A 23,300-nucleotide genomic window follows, 5' to 3' on the forward strand; every position below is an offset into this window, starting at 1 on the left:
ACTAAAGAATGCATTCATTATGGAAAAGACAGACTTTGGAATTAACCCAGTCTCTGCTGTGCTTATGAGTCATAATGAAATAAACCTTCTTGCAAACCTCTTGTCAGTAACAGAGAGATTATGGAATTACATTGTGCTGGACCTAGATTTTTTGTTTCGTGCAGTTTGTTCTAAAATGAAACATGGAAGAAAACAGAGCTCTACTGGTGAACCGCATGTCTCTGAGCTGCTTTTTTCCACTTCTTATTTATCTGAAACGTGACTACCACCAAAACAAAACTGCATGGTGTTTTAGAGCATTTGTTCAGATATGCTGAATCATTGCGGAAGTGTCGTAACAGCAACTTCCTTTTTAAATGAAATCATATTTCTAATACAGCAGACACCCAACTTTCAGTAGTAGCCAAGAAAACAATTCCACTCTGACAAGGTGCAATCAGGAGGAAATTTTATATAACACTGCAAGTAATAAATAAATTATGCATAGCAAGACTAAATTCAGAATAAGTATACTGTGAAACAAAACACATTAGAATAGTTGAAGAAAGAATTAATTACAGCGTTAGGGTATAAACAGTAATGCATCTCAGGCAGCAGCAAACAACAGAACTGAAGGAAGGATGATTGTGGGTTGAGTTTGTTCAAGAGAAACAACATTTACAGGTGGGAAAATGCATCTGATCTCAGAGGATGACAATTTAATTACTTGCAGAGAACCAGCACAAGCTTTATGCATGTTAAGTCCCACCAAGAAGTAGGGCATTAGAGATACTGTTTGTACGTATGGCTTGAGATCTGGGCAGAAGTGCGTTTTACTGAGTGAACAAGCTCCCTCTACATCTTCCTGATGTCCTAAACTGCAATTCCACAGCCACTCAAGCCAAGGATGCTTTCATGAACAGCAAAATTAGAATAATTTCCTGAAATCTTGAAGTGGCAGCAATTCATAAATACATAAGCCTCTAACTATGTGGAAATTTCCTAAGAAAGGTAATTTGCAAAACTATGCTAGGGAGGCATTACCCAGTCTTAAAGTAAGTAAACAGCACATCTGGTAAACTGAAAGTTGACAGCAGAAAACCTATGTATTAAATACATATTCTGTATTCATCTTGGCATCACAAATTAATTGACACCTACATTAATTACTGTTGTGAACTCTTAAGCTCTTCCACACCACACCAAATTCCCTTGCACTTCCAATATGTAACCAAACACAACACATAACCAGTTAACTTACCATTCTGACTACAAACTCAACCATAACTATGTAACATTCTCTGTAACACATTTACAGATACAATGTTATTCTGCATATAGGAAACTATGAAGCAGGAATCATATTCCTACATGTCATATGAAATGAAAATAAAAGCATGGGCATCTCTTCTGGTTAAATGTAAAAGTGCAAAGGAGATGGCTGTGGAACCAGAGGGTGAGTACATTTGGGTAATTTGGTATTAAGAAGGTCCTCAAAGTTTTAAGCATGTGGAGGAAGTCACGCTTCATATTAACTGACACTTCACTTCTGATACGCAGCTTCATCCAAATCACACATCTCAACAAGAACAGAGCTGTCGGGCAGGTAGATACGACTTTGCAAGGCATTACAGTAGATATATGAAGTTATGTTTAGGTGGAAGTCTACACGTGATTGTTAGCGACACGCTTACAGCTGTTCATACTATTTAATTAAAGCTAGATGACAAAAGACAGTTTGGGAGGCATCTCATAACAATCCTTTTTACTGGAACGATTTACTGCATTGAATTCAATATTGTAAATTTAAAAATTGTTGCCTAGAAGTTCACATATGGTAGAAAAATTTGTTCTTGGGAGTATTTTTGATGAAGAAATACTTCTTTTCCACAAGCGCGAACTATAGACTGATGTAATATTTCTGAAGTTAGTTGTCATAATTTCCAGGATAAAGGACTTACCCAAACATAATGTATTTAAATACAAAGCAGAAGTTCAAAGTGAACAATAGTTAGAAGTAACCCCCCCCCCCCAACTTTAGTTTGCTTTTGCTGTCTCAAAAGGGGTGAAGAACAGGTCTGAAACTTGGCATATCAGCTTAAAATTGCCTGTAATGGCTTGATCCAACCCACTGACCACCCATAAAGGAAATTATCCCAACCTCTTTCTACCAGCCCTAGCTGTTTATTTTCTTTTCTGCTGGCTCAGGCAGTGCTTGTCAAACTCTGCACTAAGCAACTTCAGCATACTAAATGCAGCACTAATCCTATGCCCTCCATCAGTTCTGCTAAGTAAGAGGTGAGCTAGTCCACTGGAAGGTCAGATGAGAGCCAGGATTCACAGCCAGGAGCATAGAAGGGAGAAGGAAACTTCTTTCAACAGTGCGTGCTGTTTCTTTGATTCTAGCAATAATATGGATCTTTATCCTTAAGAAAATGAAGAAGCTAATACATTCTTATCTTCTTGGTAATCTCTATTTCTATGTCAATTTCTGTTACAGGCAATGGGGGGATGGACAGTTAGGAAGTCCTCCAAAGCGACCATCAAAGAATTCAGCTGTCAGATTATCAAACAAAAGTGTTGCAGTTTCACAGTCTACTCATACACATTCAGAATAAACACTCATTAATTTGTGGGACAAAATGTTCTCTCTCTGCTGTGCAGCTTATGCAATTTACTGGGGAAGATATGAAAGTACATCCCTGGGACAATATGGCTGAGAGTCTCCAAAATTGTCCCTTTTTTTTCCCTCCCCCTTTACCCAAGACACAGCAACTAACTTCCCCAAACCATCAAAGATACTAGTCTATGTTGAAGAATACTGTTGCTTACTTAAGTTTATAGCATAAACTATACTTGTGTTCTGCAGCCAAATCCTGCTTGAAACAATATTCCAATCTCATCAGGAAATCCTGGCAAGGCTTTCAATTTTTAAGCTGTCATCTCTGACAGAGTTTTGAGAATTACCTTAAAGCTTTCAGGGGAAAATACTCTGATAGAGAACTGCACATGAAAAACAGAAATGGATTAATTCCCCTTTAAAGTCTGCAATATTTAATCAGAAGAGCTTTCACAGAAAATGAGCAATAACCTTAACTGTGGCACACTGCAGGAAACTAAAATGAATGTACGTTTTAAAAAGTGAACCAATTACAATTTGTGGAGAGGTCACGTTTCTGCTTTTCACATCAAGAGGACAAAGCTCTAAGTCAGTCCGAAATGAGCTTTATGAGTGTATTTTCGGTATAAAATTATTTTTAAGTACAAGTTTTATATGTTCTGGATATGGTAAGCTAATTCAAGGACAACTGAAGGTCTGAGCACAAGTCACAAAAGTTCTATCAAGATCTGCAGAAAGAAAGGCAGTGCATCCCAGAAGAACAGTAAAATGAGTCTTGGTTTCCTTAGCTCCTTGCTTTTCTTTGTTTTGCCTTGACATAAAGAATGTCCTTGCACCTGCTGTGGCAACTTCATAAAAATAAAACCAAGAAAGAGGAGTAAATATTTAGCAGCATACATCAAACTTGACTATCATGAATTTAGACATCATTAACAAAATCCAAGACCAATTATACTTACTACAGCCATTTTTCTTTTGAGTTTTATATTTCTGGGATCTGTTTTTATAGTTAAGCTTAGAATATAACTTTGTATCCTCATCCCTAACATAAATCAAACAGCATGGATGTCCTTAAATATTCTAAAAGGCTCTTAGTGGATACTAAGTATTTTAGATAAAGAATCAGAGAAATGTAGATCTGGAAGGGATTTCAAAAGATCACCTAAGCCCATCTCTGCACACAGGCAATACGAAATATACTGTAGTCCATCCCTATGAGATGTTTCATAAACCTCTTCTTATATCTTCTATAATGGAAATTTAACAACTCCCATGGGAAGCATATTTTAGTGTATCACTACCCTTATAGCTGGAAAGCTTCTCTCATCTGTCTTTGCTATAAATATAGGTTACTTATGACGATATTAAGAGAAACTTCCCAATTATAATGATCATGAAGTACCTCCAAGACTATCTAGAGAAGCCACTACAATTTTCAAAGACATTCTGGTGTTTGATACATATACAATTATTTATTGTTTCACCTCATCTTCTTCTGATTCCCTCAGTTATAAAACTAAAATCAGAATTTCTTTAACTGAGATTGAGTTTACCTTTAAATTCTTATATCAACACGTCATAGATGTAAAGCCAGTGTTAAACAGCTATCCTGGATTATGTGGTATATCTTCATATCAGTAGTTAAAAGCCCAGCACAAAAAAAGTATCACATCATTTATAATGAAAGTGGTCTTGCATTTTAAACTCAAGGACGGAGTTCTGTATTCTACTCCAATAGGAAGTTCTGACTTTGAACACATCAGATAATCTCTGCCTCCTATTTCATCTTTAAAAGGACACTAATATTCACATTAAAAGCTTTGTGAAGGTACTATATGCAAAATATTTCAAATGCTAACATGAGCACTGCTTGTTAACAGATTCACTAGATGATATAGAAACACAGCATGTCTCTAAGCAAATCTGACAGGAAGCAAAGAACAAAAGAGCAAATAAGATACCAATTCTGCCAAACAGGTATTTTTGGTATTGGCTTTTGACTTTATCTAACTTGGCTTCTGTCGGCTCATAGTATCTCAATTCTGTTCATAAACAGCGCATGTCTTATGGCGAATTCAAGACAAAAATTGATTCATTTCAATATCAGGTGAAGTACAAAAACCACAGATGTGATACACTCTGCAACTGTGTTAAAGCTACCATAAAGGTAAATTGCTCTATTTCAGGGCTTCCTGAAATCAGGGCATTTTGAATCCTGAATATCATTTATTTAGAATGCTAATTTTAGAATAGTCCAGTTGAGATACAACAAAACTGACATACTGTTTCATGGTTTGTTCAACCATGCACAGAATGGGTAATGTTCTGCTCTCTCATGTTTCTACTTCAAACCAATTCTCATCTAAATTCACACTATATTTATACTTTTAAAGCACAAATCTGTCTTTTCAGCATTGTTGTAGCACAAACCGTATTTGCATCCAAAAGGCTTAGGGCAGCAAATGTCCTGGTTTGTGTATAAAATTGTTTTTCTACTACGGTAACAAATTTCTTGCTGCCATGGGATTCTTGCGATACTTTCCCCTTCATAGTTTTTAAAAAATAAATTTTAAAAATGCATGAAGATTTCAAATAGAATTAAAATTTCATCTTATAGTCACTATTTCACATTCTACCTTATTTCCCCCAATTAAAAAAATTTTTTGTTTTACAAATATTATTTTTATAGATACAATATTGTTTCAGGCTTGCAGTCATGAAAACAATTATACTGCTTGGCTACTGGAAAAACCCTGCCTTTTAGCCTTGTTATGCACCTGAGATGTGTGAAACTGTCTCAATTACAAATATACTACAGAAGACCTAGGGCCTGATCCTGCAACTGTTATAAGCATCCTACAACAGCTATTTGTCAGTGATAAGGAAGAACGAATATTGGAGGTGCAAGATTCTGTTGGATCAGGCCTTAAGTTTAAGTGCATTATATAACACATTATACGGTGACATCTCAAAACAAAATACCGTATTTTTAGGTAATGCAGAAGTAACACACACAATTTACATATAGTAATAATTTATTCTGAAATGTTCATTTTAGTCTCTGTTGAGACATCACCCATGTCTCATTAATAAAAGAGCAGCCATCTCACCTCAAATACCAGAATATACAACAAGTTACAGCATAGCAAAAAAATTCTACCTACTTTAAGATAAACTCTAATTCAGGTAAAATAATTTTGTTCAAGGTTTTACAGTTACACAGTTTTCCTTTTTTTTTTTTTTTTCCAGAGCACAAAGAAAGTGTAAATTGTTACACCATAACTATCTATGCACATTATGTGACCACAGAAATGTTAATCATTACTTCAGAAAATGAACCATCAGTTCCATTCATGCAGAAAAGCAGGCTGGGAAGGCTTGTTCAGCAGAAACCATATTACTGTGAATTTCACAGCCACATGATTAATTATTGGGTTAGATGGACTCACGAATACTAAAACTGAGTATACTTTTTTGCATAAATAATACCAATTCTTCCCTGATGTAGTTTAGTCAGTCTGTAATCTAGAAATAACTGATAAAGCAACATGACTGTATTATCTCTACCTGCAATGTTCCATGATTTCAACGACAAGCAATATTTAAAGGATTATGGGATGGGATGCTAATTAAATATATGTTAAACATACTGTACAAATATACTTGCGTTAGCAATTTTATTCCAAACTGTCCATCAGGTTTTCCTCCAAAATATTACCACTGAAGACAAAGTATACTATCAAATATGGCTTCCAGAACAAGGACCCTCTAACAAGAATCAAAACTATTTACAACAAATAAAAAAACCAAAAGAATCAATCCCCAATCTTTTAAAGTTTCATTTGAAACAAAATTTCTAAATAGCTGCTGTATATAATACATCAGTTTTATTTATTTTTTGTTGCACTTAAACAGAGGTTACCAGGTAAGAGCCAGAGTGACGTTTAGGACTCTGAGTTCCACTGGAGTCTGGATTTTCAGACTTGGAGTCACGTTTCTTCGTGCTGTTATTTACCGGTGTTGGTATCTGTGATGGCCGAGCAGAACTATTGTCCACACTACTCTTCCTGCGGCTTGGATTGTAGTTGAAAGGAGTCACTCTTGCTGCAACAGCACCAATGGGGGAACTGTGTTTGCTTGAGCTACTGGAACTGAATGGTGTACGCTCACTTACAGTACTTTCATTATTTTCTGGTGCAGGAACAGGATTACTCTGCAGAGGCTTTGTTTCAGTGCCTTTCTTGTCTGGACTGTCTACTTGAAAGAAAGAGTTCAGACGGTTTTCTAAACCAATGGTACGAACAGGAACACCTCCATTCCCTGGGGTTTGTTTTTCTTGAGTCTCTTTAGAATCTTTACCATTCACACCCCCTTTCTCTGAAACACTGTCAATAACAGGGGGAGTATTTCCAGTTGGCGACCTTCCAGATCGAGGATTGTTAATTGGGCAGTCCTCTATCCTCACCCACACGTCCTCTGTCTTAGAGACAGCTGGTGCCATCTGATAGATGAGAGTTTTGGAATCAGAACCATTTGTGACACCTGAGGAAGAATGCTGAGGATCATTCATTATCTGAGGAATTTCGTTTTCTTTTATTTTTCTCCAAGTACCTTTTGCTGGTGCTTGGCTTTCTTTACTTTGCTTGTGTCCAGAAAGAGAACTTCCATGTTGCTTTTCATCTTCACTTTTTGCCTTTTCACTTGATTCTGAAGAAGCTGATAAAATTGACGAGGAACTTCCAGTTCTTCGCCAAGTGCTTACACGAGGAAGGGATGAGGAATGCTTACTGTGCTCACGCTTCCATGTTCCTGATCTGTTGATCAGCAATCTAGACGGACTCTCAGAATGAGAACGAGCTATATCATGACGTTTTGCTGGTCTCCCATCATATTCTACAGAAGGGCTGAGATTAGGGGGTAATTTTCGCCAACCACTAGTCTGGGCAGTTGAATGAGTGGATAAAGACACATCAGGAAGAGATGGACTTAAAACTGGGGTCTGCAGTTGGGACCTTGTGGGAGAATCCGGCCTGGAAGGAGACAGAGATTCAAATGAAGCTGACTCTTCTAATTTCCGTCTTAGAGTCGGGCTCGGAGCTTCTTTAATGAAAGTTGACTGACGAACGAGAACAGGTCTCTCAGATCTGTCAGATTCACTTCCGCTAGATTTTGCGGATGACATTCTGGATAGTTCAGTCTTTTTGTTTGATCCACCACTGCTGAGAGCCTGGTTTAACCCTTTTGAAGCAGACTCACTTCGTGGAATACTACTGGTACTCTTGGGTAAGGCAGTTTGCTTTGTAAGGTTTTGCTGGCTCATCTGCCTGCCTGGTGATGTATATGACATTCTACCTGAACCTGAAGATTTAGTTGAAGCTGTGCTAGGAGATGATGTCCTTGGCAACTGCGACAGTTTGTTGGGAGGACTTATACCATTTCTTCCTGGGGAAATTGAGTTTCGGCCCGGAGATTGCAGAGGCCTACTTAATGGCTGCTGTTGAGGTCTAGAAGGAGTGGAGTCTCTAGATCCTGATCTAGAAGGTCCTTTACTTGATCCACTCTGGTTCAACCCCGATGGCTGCCTAGTTACAGGAGCTGGCTCAGGTTTCACTGATGACTTGACTCCTCTTGGAGAACTAGTCAAACTTTGGCCTTCACTGGGACTCTTGGAGTTTGTGTTTTTGAGAGGGGGACCTTTTTTGGAAACAGGACTAGTACTTGAAGAACTATTTCGAACTCCTGGAATATGGATCATTGTCCTACCACGTGAAATTGAAGGCACACTTGTCTGTTGTGGTTGCTTCAACTGGCTTGAAACTTCTGAATTGGAGCGAGCTTTTCCTGTAATTATACTTTTATACACTTTCTTCCCTCCTTTGATTCCCCTACTTTCAGATTCTACTTTTTTAGATTCCAGTGTACTCTTCTCTCCTGGCTTAAGAATTCTTGGACCTTTATTACTAGTGAAAGGTTTTTCTTCTTGGTCTGGGGTAAGATGAAATGGTGACCCTAGAGAAATACCAGATTTTAATGACAGGATAGAATCAGAGTCTGATGAAGCTTGTCTAGATAGCGATGCAGCAGCCGCAGCTTGATGCAAGCTACTAACTATAGAATTTGCACCTTCTTGTATAGCTTTCCAATCAAAGTTCTCTGAATCAGGTGAGAAACCATGTTCTGAATCTGGCCTCTGTATCTCTCTCAAATCCAGTGTTAAATCTTCTGCTAATATACCACCTGTATTTCTGGAATTATTTTTCTCACTTTCACTCTTTATTCTTGAGGGTTTTTTCTTTTTAGGCATAGCAGAACTAATGCATTCCTGCAAAAGATCATCTTCTGAGTCAATACTAAGAGAACTCAGAGAGCTGTTTCTAGAGAAACATACAGGAGTATCTTCAACATGAAATGATTTAGGTGCATAACCAGAAATCTGTGGTCTGTTTGGTTCCATCTGTGAATCAGTAGCCTCAGCATGTTTTGCAGGTTCCCCTTCTTTGTTGTTATTGTTTTCTTGATCAATATCACTGAGGGAACTAAGAGATGAATTGCAAGAAAAACAAACAGGTGTGTTTTCAATAGCGAACTTCTGCATTTTCTCATCTGTAGCCGCTCCTCTGTCTGGAATATCTTTAGTTGATTGAGACAAAGTTTTAGGCTGGCTTCTGCCTGTTGGGTGTTTTTGACAAACTTGTGTCCTGTTACTTGATTGCTGATTTGAAGACTGTTCTGCATTAGTGCAGTCTTTAGTTTCTGTTTCTTTTGCTTCTTTTCCTTTTCTTAATTCTGCCTTCTCCCTTGAAAGGTCAACATCATCATCATCATCAAAATCTAAGGAACTTAGGGAATCATTCCGTGAAAAACAATAGGGAGTTCCTTCAATAGGTGTGTAATGATGAGGGGAATCAAATGCAAAGCTTCCTCTTACACGCTCCTCATTATTTGGCAATTTGTCATTAAACTCTCTTGAATTATTTTTAAGACTCTGTTTCTTTGTGTCTCTGTTCTCTGGATAGCTTCTTTCATTATTAATATTGCTTTTAGGCTCTGTGGTTTTTCTTATACGTGCTCTGTATTCATTATTTTGGGGAACAGGCTTTACTGGTGATGTTGGCTTCTTCTTCTCACCTTCTGGTTGGTTTTTATTACTTAGAGATGAAGATGCTTGTTGAATTTGATCCATTATCTTCTTCACTCTGAAAGGTTTGTGACTTTTTCCTTTTGGCATAGCTGAGTTAATGCACTCAGCCAGAATATCACCCTCTTCTGTTTTGTCATCATCCAGGCCTGGGGGAGTCAGAGTTGAGCTTTTTGCTCTCTGAGAGTCGTCAGTGCTTCTACCTTCTGTAGGAATGGTGTCTCGCTTTTCAAATTCCCCCGACTCTGCTCCCGTACCCACACTGTCTACATTGGCCAACTCACTCGGGGGCGATTCTATTGTGAGATCACTCAGAGATGTAGCTGTTGAAAAATTTATTGGTGTACCCTCAACACAATATACCCGTGGCATATCATCTCCTGGTGTAAAACTCACATGCTTTTGGGATTGCAATCTGCTTTGTGAAGGCAAGAGTTTGTAAACTGGCAACTGGCTGGGCTTTCTGGCTACAGGAGGAGGTATTTTTGGAGCAGATGCTTGAGAAGGCTTTTTGGCTTTACGTGAAGACTTTGTTGGCATTGCAGAAATAATACATGCTTCCAATATTTCAATATCATCATCATCAGAATCATCCAGAATGTCTTTTTCTGCTTCAGTAGGCTTCTCCGCTTTCTTGTCTTGCTTATCCTTTGTATCACCTGACTGTTCAGTTTCTGCTTCATTTCCATGTTCATTTTCATGAACTGGAGGCATTATTCTTAACTCTACATCTTTCTGTATAAACGGCTCATCAAGACTCAGAGCACTCAGACTAGAAGAGCAAGAAAACCCATCTGGTGTGCTTTCTGTGGCAAAATGTAATAGCGTATCAGCATCTGGCAGTACCTGAACTCTTTGAACAGCTGCATTTACAGCTGCCTGTCTAGGACCAGGATCTCTCTTTTCTCCACTAGGTACTTTACCTTTAGCTACATCTCTTTTTACTTGAACTGCTTGGGCAGGGGGTGGCGTTTTACTTCTGCTTGGAGGCATTGTTTGTCCAGGGCTGTCTGGAAGGTCACTGGGACTTATAATACCACTTACCATTCCACTGCAAGGCTCACTTTGAACCGAACTAGCAATTGAACGGCTTTCAAAACTATCCAGGGAACTTACAGAAGTACATCTGCTGAACATGAGCGGCGTTTCCTGCACATAATGTTCTGGTGGGCTTTTAGGAGTTTGTGCACCACTCTTTGAGGGAGATTTGGCACCTGAAGAAAATTCAACAGCTTTATGTCTAGAGGAATCAGAAGGAGACAAACTAGAAGTCTGAAGTCTACTGGATTTTGTTCTGATGTGTTGCGATGTTGATGTGATTTCACTTACTGCACCTTCTGTAGATAGAGCCCCACTGTTTTCCTTTAGTTCTGCTATCTGTAGTGTGTTGTTAGCATCTGTCACACCTGTGGATTGATCACGTCCTATTTCATCTTCAGCTGATGACAAAGATGACAAAGAGCTACACCTTGAAAAACATATTGGGGTATCTTCCACACAGTAAGTTTGTATAGTTTCCTGATTAATAGAGGGAGTTTTACAGGAGGCGGTCTTTTGCGCATGACCACCTCTGCTCTGTGCAGAATTTGGGTGAAGCTGATTCTGTCTCTTCGAACCAGCTGAGGGGGCTGATGTGCTCCCACTGCTTGAGGAAATATGGTCAGTTTTAGTGCTTTGCACTGAAGAAGTCTTTGGAAAAGTAAAAGATGGCTTCTGAGAAGGAGGAACTTCTGTTGAGTATTTTAAACTATAATCAATAGGCTGATCAACATGATGTTCCTCTTCATTGTACTTTATACTATAATTAGTTGGCCTGTCTTCCTCTTCATGTTGTTCCTCCTCAGAATAACGTTCACTATAGTTGGTTGGCTTATCATCATCATAATCATCAATGTGGCACAAGGACTGGTTTACTTTCTGATTCATTCCAAGAGTTGAGCCTACTCTGTTCTGATCTGAACCACTGGATCCCCTTGATCTAAAGGAAGAAACGCACTCTTGCTGTCCAAAAGGTGACTGATATTTCATGTGTTTATCATCTCCACTTTCAGTGTACACGGGGTAGGTTACATTTTGGCTCCTTGACTGCCTTTGTTCATTTTGTTTCATTTCATCATCTATTATATGCTTAGGCCTTGCCCATCTTTCATTCTGAGAGGGACTCTGCCTTCCAGAATTTAACTGTTCATCTGAGTATTTAAGGCTATAATTAATGGGAGTGTCTAGCTCTCCATCATTGTCATCCATATGATTTGCACTATGAATCTTATGTGCCAAGTCAGCTGGATATTGACCATAACTACAAAATTTACTTTCATCATCTTCGGAGTAAGACTCAATGGAAGGTTTCATTTGGCCTCTTTTACCATAGCCATCAGTGCTGCTAACGCTATTTAAACTATCATTTGAAGCTCTCTTGTATTCCATTTTTGTGTAAGGCACAGGACATGTCCTGTTTGAATTCTCAGATTTAGGAAAGTATGTATTGGAGTGAGTATGGGCAGTGGCTGATCTCCTCGGGGCATTTCTGTCTTCTGTCAAACAGTGCATTTCAGAAGTGGAACCAGAACTTCTGTCTTCTTGGGGAATATGCATGCTTGTTACTTCTTCCATAACTTTGGCAATCTGAGCTGCAGCAGTAGAAATCTGCATTCCTATTCTCTTAGAGGAGTTCCCGGTATTCTCTGCAGCTGTATGATAGGTAGTTAAACCTACTGCTCGATCCCTATCAAGATTTCTGTCTTTCTCAGATCGAGAATTTTCTATGTTTCCTCTACCAGAAGAGGAAGAGCCAGGCAATACCGTAGTATTTAAATATGGTGAAAGTACAGTCATATTACCAGCATTAAAACTCTCTGATCTGCATATACCATCATCATGCCGACTGGAGTCCAAGACATACTCACTGTATATATTTTGCTTATGTCTCTGCTTATTACGGTGAGATGCTTTCGGGCTTAAGTTATCAATGTTGTCAAAAGTCTCTGATAAATGCTGAGCATCTAATTCTGCTTCCAGTGCCTTTTGTTTTCTGACATGAAGAGAAGGTAAGCTTGATCCTGGAGACATAATGTTGGCATCCTTATATTTTGCTGGCCTGTTTGCCATGAGGTTTCTTAGAGCTGCAGCGCTACCCATGGCTATCATTTTGTGTTTTGAGTGAATGAGATTTTTCAGCATGCTGACTGCTCCCATGTCCCAGAGCGCCTCCTGATCCTTTGCATTTCGTGCAGAAAGATTCCACAGGGTCCCACATGCATTACTGACTATTGTCAAACTGTGTGACTTCAAGTGTTGTAACAAGGTTTGTAAGCAGCTGTTCTCTCGCAAGATTTGCCTGGTGTTGAGTAATGGAAAGCAAACACCAGTAAGTGGCATTTCAAAAGGATAAGAAACAAAGCAAAACACAAACCTATTACGCTAGAGGCAAGTTTTGCCCTTAGAAAGGATAATCATGAATTCTCCAGTGCAAATTTATCTCATATTTCCTCTAGCTTTCATCTGAATGCTAATCAAATCCTATTACAAATATAAATAGTTCGCTTTTAGTAGAATTCATCATTAACAAGCAGCAGGTATTAATCTGCATATTCCTGTTAGGTAAGTGAAATACTTGCCTTATCAAATGCATTAAAAATTAACTGTACTTATTTATTATACTTAATACATGCATACATATTAAGACTCAGTCATAGAAACTGTCTACTAAACACACATGTGGAACTGCTAAAGATTGTCATAAAAAGTACACCTACCTATGGTCCTCATTAGTAGCAATTAAGCTAGAAACATTTCTTAATATTCCTCCTCCACTTTCTATGATGGCTAAAGTGTTTGTTTGGCTCCGGTATGTCAGTGTGCCGACTAGAAATGCAAGAGCACCATCAACAGCACATATATCAGCTTTGTTCTCAGTACAGTGTGCTGACAAATTCCATAAGGCACTCAGAACACTTTTTAGGGTGGATTCCTAAGTAAATAACAAAATGACAGGATTAGAGAAGTTTTCAACTATTGATCACAAGCTCTCAGAAATACCTAAAGTTAGCTTCAAGGAGTTATGTATGTTCCAATTTCTGCTTTCTGGGCTGATAAGTTAGATGCAGGCAGCAGTGCACACGTAAATACTTTTGTTTGCTTCTCTCCTTCCTTCAGCTATGGATTTGGTATTACTTGCCCCAAAGTTTTCAGAAATATGTGCTACAATATTTGTTAGCTGCCATAATGGTAAAAATGCCTTGAATACTAGCTGGCGGGAGACTCTGTGATGGAATCCAGACTCTGTCTGGATACCAAAAATATATGTAGAAAATTACAGAAGTGGTAGTTATCTATTCACTAACTCAAAAGAGGTTTTATTAAATTGCAAAACTATAAAAAAGGCTATTTCAACAGCACAGTTCATGAAACTGACGAGCAAAAGCTGTCAACCCTCATAAATAAAAGTACAGAAATACTAGTAGTTTTGAGATGTCATTGCTACATTGTGGGCTGCTGCTACGTTAACTCAAAGCAACTCTCTTCAAAGCAAGTTACCTAAACCACCCCAAGTATTTGACCAATTGCTTTTATCAAAAAGGACAACAATATTTGTGTTTTGTGTAAAATAAATGCAATCTCTCCAAAATTTATCTCAATCATTTATACAGAATACCTTCTTAACTTCTAAAGCACATTCCATCAGTGCTTTCACACTTCCAACTTCTCTTAGAGTCTTTTTACTGTTTACATCTGCTCGCCAGGACAAGTTTCTCAACACACTCGCAATGACCTACAAAATGTGAAAGAAAAATAATGTATCTCAATATAGCTACTTCTATAGCAGGTTATCAGGTTTTCCTCCTGGATTTCTGGAATGCTGTGGATTCACTAACAGTGGTCACGTTCAGCTACTGAACTAAAATTTGCTGAAATCTGCTTTTTGTTGTGTTGCCTGCTAGACTGTTCTAACATTTCAGTATGAAGTTTGATCAAAAGTACTGGTTTTTCTGTGTGGGTACCTAAAACAAAGATTTGAAATCAAGTTCCCTGCTTTCCACACGTGTTGAAAAATTGGTCCAAAAATCCAGATTTGTGCTTTACTCCGATGTCCACACTACTTATGTAATCTCAGGAGAGATTTATATCACCTTTTTCTCAGCTTTTCTGCTTGTAAAATAGAACAGTAAGACTTGCCTGTCTCTCAGATGGTATGATTACTTTGAGTAATGTTTATAAAACTTTTCAAAATCTTTTAAAAATACGTTGTGTCTTTTACAATCAGAATAGTTATCTATAGAAGATGAGTAGCCATTCAGCCTATGTCCTTGTCCTTGGTAGTAGCTACACTGAGACAGACTGTCACTACAGTGGACAGTATTAAACTCCATCCATTTATGGGCTGCAGTAAGCATGTATATCCCTCATGAAATCTGACAGAAAAATTTTACCTATCGATGTTCTCGTTGTCACAGAAGTGCATAAGCTTGTTAGATTATGTGATGAATGCTCCCCTGCTCATACCCGCAAGGGAGAAGGGAGACAGTGGCAGATGGAAGAGCCCAGTAATCCCCTGCCCTGGCTGCTCCCAGTCCCACCACAGGAGCCATCAGCCCATCAGAGGCCCATCTCAGCACGCAGAGAGGAGCACAGGGGCCCAAAGGCGGGTGGGAACCCAAACTAAGGGCTCAGAGGAGGGGGCACCCTGTCCGGGCTCTTTCCAGGCCTCTCCCAGGAGACCCCCAGCCTCATGGCCCAGGCGTGACACCCATCACGAAAAGTCAATGGGAACAGCTCTCTGCCCCTTTTGGACTGAGGCAGGTCAGTCTAGAAATCCTAGTGTAGGGATGTGGGACACTTTCTGGGATCCAGGGGAAGAGCATTCTGGGACTGTAGAAGACTTATTATGGGATGGGAACCCAAAGGTTCCAAAGGCAGGAAAGAGAATGGATCTATGTGATTTGGGAAGGTACAAGCATGGGAAAACACAGGGATAAGGGGACAGAAAGGCACAGTTGCATCTCAACAGTCAGCTGGTTGATATGCATGTATCGCCGTGCCCTTTGCCTGATGAGCACAGTCCGTCCCATATTCTTATTAAATCCCATTTCTAACTTTTCCTGAGTGAGGGACTTCCTGCTCTGTGTGCGTGCACGTGTATGGAGGTCTACATGCTACTGGCTGAAGACACACCATGGGTCAGAGGGCCCATGTGTCTCTGACGTCCCTTCCAAGAATACTAAATGTACTTAATATCTGCCCTAATACCAAATCAGAGTTTACCCAGTAACTTCTATTGTAATTCTAATTATTTTCTCAGTCGTAACTAGTTAGCTCCTCCTCTAGTGGAGAAAATTTTCTGTGAACAGTGTTTTAAGAGATAAAGTCAATTTTACTTAGAATTGTTGACTCAAACTGCAAGGAAAACAGGGTTTTCCCTTCCAAAAGCTGTTCCAGCTTGTTTACAGTATATATTAATTGGAATGGATTATAAGTTAATATTTAATAATTTTAAACAAGTTCCACACCAATGAAGAACAGTTCTGCACTCACCCTAAGCACCTCCTAAAGACTTTATTTTCAGGCTGTTTTCTTTACACAGCAGGAGCCATCGGAAGAGACACTCAGGTGTCACACCGTTTGCTCATACTTAGAAAGCTTCTTCGGGTGGTGCTGGTGTCGAGAGTAGTCATGTATGACTTGTCAAGTCACATGCAGATTCTCTTTTGAAATACAGGTTTCTCTACTATTATTCCCCTATTATTTACTTGCTGCCATTGTAGGAGAAGCCAAAATACTGTATTAATTCTCCAGGTAATACCAGTCCATTAACATCATCACTAGCAGACTAAATTAGAGAATCTAAGGCCACTCAAACTCATCTTTAAAACTGGACTTCCACTAACAGATCAGTGTCATAAAAGTGAGTTTTATAGCCCATGTGTTATATGTGTTTTAATAAAAAAAAACAGAATATGACCCACAGATAAGCATTTTTACAAGAAGAAAGTTCTACTTCATAATTTGTGGAATGAGTACAGGTACAAACTTTGCATCAAAGTTAAGGCAGACAATACAACGTGACAACAACAATAACAACAACAACAAAAAACCCCAGCCTGGGATGAATGAATTATATTTCAAAGAGAAAGCCTAATTTAAAAAAGAGAAGGCTGGCTGTGGACAGCACACCAGAAACTTCATGAAGATGATAGAATCCAAGCATAAAAATAACTGGTGGCGAGGCCAAATGAGTAGAACGAAGGCAAGTATTAGGAAAGGAAAGCAGAAATACAGTATTTTATTACAATGCAATGTAATTCATGGGATGCAAAGTGAGAAATGTCCAAGCTAAAGAAATACTTCATCTCAAAAGGACATTACCTGCTGTAAGTCTTCACTTTCAGATTTCAATTGGGCTACAAGAGCTCTCATGCAGCCCTTCATAGAACATAATGTAGCCTGTAAGGAATCAGAAGAAAAAAGAAAGTGAATAGTATTAAATGACAGGTTAGGTGGCTTGCTTCTGCACAATATTTTGATATTTTAAGCTAATCATATCTTAAGTTCAATAAAAGCTTAGTAAAATATCTTGCCAACAATAAATATTTGGTCTACAGCTACTAAAAAGTTAAGCATAACTGTAAATTTCTATTCTGGACAATAGATAAGTGGTAAAATTGTGCTAATTTTTTTATTTTTTACAACAGGTCTAGGACTTGATCTGGAACTTTACTACCTTAGAAGCCTTCTTTACTATGTGCCAGACAAAAATCACCTGTGACCTGGCAATGTGTTGTTACCTACTATCTACTGAGCCTCACAATCATATTTTTTTCTTTCAAATAAACATAGTATGAAAAATAATATGAATATTTAAGACTGACACAAATATAACAACATTTCTGACATCTGAAGAATAACTTTTTAAGAATACAATAGCAATTGAGAAACTGTAAGGCTTAAGTTGGAAATTGTGACAAAGCACAACTAAAAATTATTCAAAAACAAAGTATGTGTTAGAACTGTACTACTCATCTGCTGGGGAGCATATACATTTACATCTGAGTATTTTAGTTTATGCTATAAACCCAGTAACTGAAGCCCTGTTGTGGTTACTCATTGGATGATGTAAAGAGCCAATATTTTGTGAAGCTATTCATTTGCAGCAAGGATTTATGCTTTACTCTTGTCTAAAACTTGGAACAAAACCCAAGTTATATGAAGCCTGTTATTTCCACTCGCTCCTGAAACGTCCTCCTTTAGAGCAGAAGATAAAAGTCTTCTCAGTACGAAATTATTTTCAGATCCATGGCTTGGCAAACTCTGGGGCAAGAAATTATTGAAACTTTCTATCTCTTGAAAGCAAAGTCCTTGTGGGAAATTAGGGAACCTATTTTCTCTTATACTAATTTGAAGTAGTGCCCATTATGAGCCAGATATGCTCCAAATATTTAAAAGCAAGCTCCAGCCTGAAGAGGTTTACAAAATTTCATCAGACAGTAATAGTATCGTTAAATAACCAGCAACTTTACAGAATTTGACTCAATTAACAGTTCAACATCCTCAGAAAAATCAGTCACTATCCGTAATCATTGGTCCAAAATCATTATGTGCTAATCTAATGCTCATAAAAAAATTAAGCCAATAGATAAAAACCTTACTTTCAGTAACAAATTAAAAGTGACTTAATTTGAGAGTTGATGCTATACTTGCATGATAAAACATCCGGTTTGTGGTGCTCTCTGTCAGGAACAGGATGGAAAGACAGGCATTTTGAACCTCTGTCTTGAGCTCAAACTCAATATCCTGTCCTGGAGATTTTCATCACCTGTCTTGAGAACTACAATTCAAACATAGCTATGAACTGAAATTACTGTATGTTTAAAATTTTACTCTTACCTTGTTTGCCACATCTCCAAAAGTCAAGTTTGTCAGAGCCATTCCAGCGTACCTCCTTAAGGTAACGCTATAGTGATCATTTGTAAGTCCATACATTTCACAATCCACTTGCAACAGTTCAGCAATGGCCTGCAAACCTCCTTTAAAAACAAACAAGACAATAAGTAGTATCTGTACTCTAATATCATGAGTACAATACATATATACCAAGGAGCAAATGGGATTTATATGTAGAGAACAAATCTCACATCTTAAAACCCGAAGGCTCAGAGAAGTAAATAAATTGTTAAATACTGACTCTGGATCTTGAATCCTGTGCTTAGTAGCAGCTGCAACGTATGATAGCACAACATCGAGATTTCAGGGGAAAATGGGAACAGGAGGAATTATGAGGAAGTAAGAAGCACACTCATCTTTTAATTCCACCCAGCCAAAATCATGTCTGACCGATGAACTCACACCAGTTACATAAAAGGCTATTTAGTAAATCTGAAAAATTACTGATTTAATTATTATCACTGAATGTTAGTTTCAGAGAAAAACACATAGAATATTTTAATTAGTAATGAAATGTAGCAAATTAAGGAAAATTGCATGCACAGAATTAACTGAGCATGGACTAAAAAAGTTCAGGCTGTCAAGACAGGAAACAACTCAGGACAAAAAAACCCAACAAAACACCAATAAAAAACCTCCCACCCTGGAAAGTAGTCTCCATTGTAAGTCCAACACTTCTAAAATTGCAAATATTTGCATAATAATACTCCTCTTCCAAAATTCACAATTCGTGCCAGAAAAAAGAGTAACTGACATAGTAATTTATCTACTCGGAAATGGTCTGGTTAATTTAAACTGCATTCATCACTTTAGAGGGCAACTGACACAAATGAACTCATGATCTGTTTAAACTAGTAGTAAAAAAAGGCCATATATTCAGTGAGGTAAACAAGTGTCAGCATTCCCAGCAAGCTTCTCAAAGGAAGTCATGGAAATACATTTGGTCTTACCAAGCTCATTCATTGCATGCCTGTGTTCTTCATCAAACGAAAGTTTCATCAAAACACATACTGCAGGACAGATTTGATGGTCCACTGGAGCAGGCACTGATCCAGAAATAGGTAACAATTAGTATTTCCTAGATGATTTTGTCTAGATCCTAAGTTTTCCAAAGTGAATCTAATCTAAAAATAAATCAGTTGCAGTTTTGTTCAGGGTTTGTATCTTCCCAGTAACCCACGAACAGACAATTAGTTAAGAATGTTACTAACAAATGTGTGTACTAGAAATACACTTGATGCTGAAAAAGAAATTAGGCAGAATCCTAAATGTACATATTAAGTAAGAAATATGACTCCCGGTACAAAAGAATTATCTTATTACTTTTAAAAATTAATAATCTTAGTGAAACGAATCAATAAGGTTAAATATTCTGGTGGCATTAAATAATATAATATGCCACCTAACGTGAAGCTGCTTCTTTGGGTGTTAAGTCCTTATAAATGGTTAATTAAACCCTTTGTTACATAACCGAGAAGTTTTTAAGTTCATATTTTTGTGAGCTAGATTCTGGCTAATGCACAAATGGTATTGGTACATCTTGTTCAGAGTCCCACTCCTGCTAAATGGTTCTTGTGTTAAACTCCAACACCCATGATGCAGACCACTGATTTCAGTAATACGTCTGTCATAGACACCTGCAGCCCATATTTACAAAATGCCATCAATTCAGAAAAGCAGCTAAGCAATCCAGAAGGTTAAATCTTTCTTCTAACTGTCGCAAGAAGTTTGTGCTCTCTGTTCCTCTCCTAAATGAAATGTACTATCTCCTGAATACATCTGCATGAAAAGCAATTTGGGATTATTTATGTAGGTATGTTTCACTATCTATTAAGATGTAAAACAGAATGAGTACATATTCAATATTAATTTACAGATTACAAATACAGAACACTAGAACTATTATCTGGAAAGCACAGCAAGGTTTATGATTTAAATAACAAGTTTATAAATAGGGTATCATATTTGTAATAGATACTATTTCCTAACACCACCTCAACTTAATAAAACAACACACACACACACACACACTCTCTCACATACATTCAACAAGAAGTCAGATTAACATTGTACTTTCTGTAAATTCACTGTTTTCAATACATCCTTGCAACATTTTTATACAGCTTGCAGAACCTACTTGGGTTTTTGTCTTGGTCCATGCCTTGTTCATGTGCTTCCTGCCATTCCCAACATGTTTCACAGTAAGCACGGATCTGCTCCAAAAGATGGAGCACGCGGATTTCCCGTCTGCCTCGCTTATCATCAGGCTGGGAGTGAATGATGTTATGCAGTGCTGCGCTGGCTCTGGCACGGGCCTCTTTACTACCACGAGAGTTTCCTAACAAGACAGAGTCTTTATCGTTGCCATGTAAAAGCTGGATGAGGAGAGGAAGACATCCAGACTGACGCATGGCTATGCAGCTGTCTTGGGAGCTAGACATTGCTAGCAATGTTCTTGACATGTCATCTTTATCATGAGTACCGAGCATTGATAACAACGAATACACCATTTCCACCTGTAGGTCAAATGATTTTAAAAATACAGTTACATTTAAAAGATACACATTAAATTAAACTAAAATTAAATGTGAATGGTACACCAACAAGAAAGCCTTATTTAATGGTGCAAAAATCTGTGCTATTTAGAAATAATTAAGTACTATTACTACTTCAGAATTCATAATCTTAATAAATTTCACTCAGTAGTTAAGTGGCTAGAAGAAGTGGGTGGCAGCTGGATGTAACTGTATTAATTTACAAGACCAATGGCAAAGACTTCTAAACTTCCATTGTACAAAAAGATTAAATAAACGTACTAATGAAAGTGTTTCAGTTTGAGAAATCTAAAATATATTTTAAATTAATTCTGTCTCAAAAAAATATGTTCTGTATGAATCACACTTACATGTAAAGATGCTTTTCAGTGAAAAACTATGTTATGTGGTACTAAATGCCATTATTTTAGACAAAGGATAAGAATGATTACATGCGTTTTTAGCTTACATCATGCTAAAAAAATCTGATATCCATGTATTTTAAAGTTTTCCTTTAAAACTACTTCAAATTAACTAACCATTTTTTGTTATGATGACTGACTTGCATACAGACCAGCAAATGCAAAATGGAAGAGTTAAATTAACACCTTTTCAAGTTTACAGGGATAAAACCAGTAAAGCAAACAAATGCTCACTTAACATACATAAAATCCTGAGCATTTGTCAAATTAAATCAAGCCATGAAAACCCAGCATTACACATTTACCTTGGAGTAACCAAATTTCTTATTTAAAAATATCAATTTTTGAGGGATTCCCTTGGCTGTCATGTAATACAGTGGTCAACACACTATTTGGTTTGTCTTTCCCATTCTGTTTTCTTCAATAGCTTTAGATCAAGAAATGCATTTGGTTCTTCTAATGAACTTTTAGTAGAGTAACAGGATGTAGAGGATGGTGTTAGATACTACCTAGAAACTCCAAACTCCTAAAGCCAAGATAAACAGGAACATTCAAGATCAAAGCACAACATAAAGAAACTATCAAAGGGAATTGTGAAGTAGCAGCCTGTGTGTTTCTTTAGAATATACCAATTAAGAAAGAAATGAGACTTTGGACTGTTAGACGAGGTTTTCTACTAATAACTAGATACTTGCACTGGTTACCAGACCAATGAATTATTTAATTGGTTTCTTCAGAGACAATTCAAATGTGCCTGAAGATGAGTACAAATACCAAGTTATAAAAAAATTGGATAGCAGGGGGTAGATTAAGCAGCAAGTCTGTTAACATGTACTTCTCTAAATACTGTAGGATTGCTGAAGCAGTAGAAAACAGAATCTGTGAAACCGTATGATCACAAGCAAAATCCATTGAAATAATCTTGGAGCCAATTTTATGACACCCTAGCATCCCAGTTTGGAGATGCTGTTCTCTTGGTCTGGAAAAAATCAAATGTAGTATTAAAACAAACCACTTGGATTCCTAAGGGAGAGTGAATTTAATCTGCTTTATGCATGCCTCTTGACAGATATTTCAAGTGGCAGCTTTAATCCAGTGTTATTTGGATTTGGAAGGTAAAGTTTTTGTCAGAGAATAAAGCTGAAGAAGCCACCACAATCCGGCCTCCAGGTTATGGCAAATATAGTATAGGAAAAACTAAAAAAATATTTGTCTGTCTCTCTCTCTGTATATACACACTGCCCACTGACACATCTCTTTCTGCATCTGTAAATGCATTCCTCTATTTAGACCCTCTACCACTTTCCCTTCTTCTCAGGCATTAATGTTAAGCTTTTCCTACCCCACAGCACACTCAGTTCAACCTATTTCTTTGCCTGTATCCTTCCACGCTCAGTCCCTTTCCCTGCCTTCAGGCCTCTCCCGCTGTTTGCAGCTTTTGAGAATTCTACAATTTGCAAGGAAAACTCACAGATAGACTAGCTGATGTCACCTCCATTTGGTATATGCATACCGTGCAGGACCAAAATGACAACATTATAACACTGTTTTAAGGCCCAAAGTAATTAATACTATGTCAAGCTAATAAGCTCTGATTCCCAGAAGACTGCGCTCAGCCAGCACACCACTGATAATATCTATACTGCTGCTGATTCCAGAGGCAGTATAAA

At 37.8% G+C, this 23,300-nt stretch overlaps 1 protein-coding gene across 4 annotated transcripts in view; it reads right to left on the minus strand.

Moving 5' to 3' along the window:
• Nucleotides 1-431: 431 nt before the first annotated feature.
• Nucleotides 432-23,300, minus strand: part of APC (APC regulator of WNT signaling pathway) — a 104,661-nt gene continuing 81,792 nt past the window's right edge. For all 4 annotated transcript variants that reach the window (XM_052779128.1, XM_052779125.1, XM_052779127.1 and 1 more), the window contains exons 10-16: nucleotides 20,812-21,190; nucleotides 19,625-19,720; nucleotides 18,618-18,757; nucleotides 17,100-17,177; nucleotides 14,392-14,508; nucleotides 13,493-13,707; nucleotides 432-13,074 (exon numbers count right to left, since the gene is read on the minus strand). In XM_052779128.1, the coding sequence (XP_052635088.1) occupies nucleotides 6,507-13,074; nucleotides 13,493-13,707; nucleotides 14,392-14,508; nucleotides 17,100-17,177; nucleotides 18,618-18,757; nucleotides 19,625-19,720; nucleotides 20,812-21,190 (7,593 nt within the window). In that variant the 3' untranslated portion in view covers nucleotides 432-6,506. The remainder of the gene's footprint in view (nucleotides 13,075-13,492; nucleotides 13,708-14,391; nucleotides 14,509-17,099; nucleotides 17,178-18,617; nucleotides 18,758-19,624; nucleotides 19,721-20,811; nucleotides 21,191-23,300) is intronic.

Source organism: Harpia harpyja, chromosome Z (assembly GCF_026419915.1).
Source record: "Harpia harpyja isolate bHarHar1 chromosome Z, bHarHar1 primary haplotype, whole genome shotgun sequence".
NCBI lineage: Eukaryota > Metazoa > Chordata > Aves > Accipitriformes > Accipitridae > Harpia > Harpia harpyja.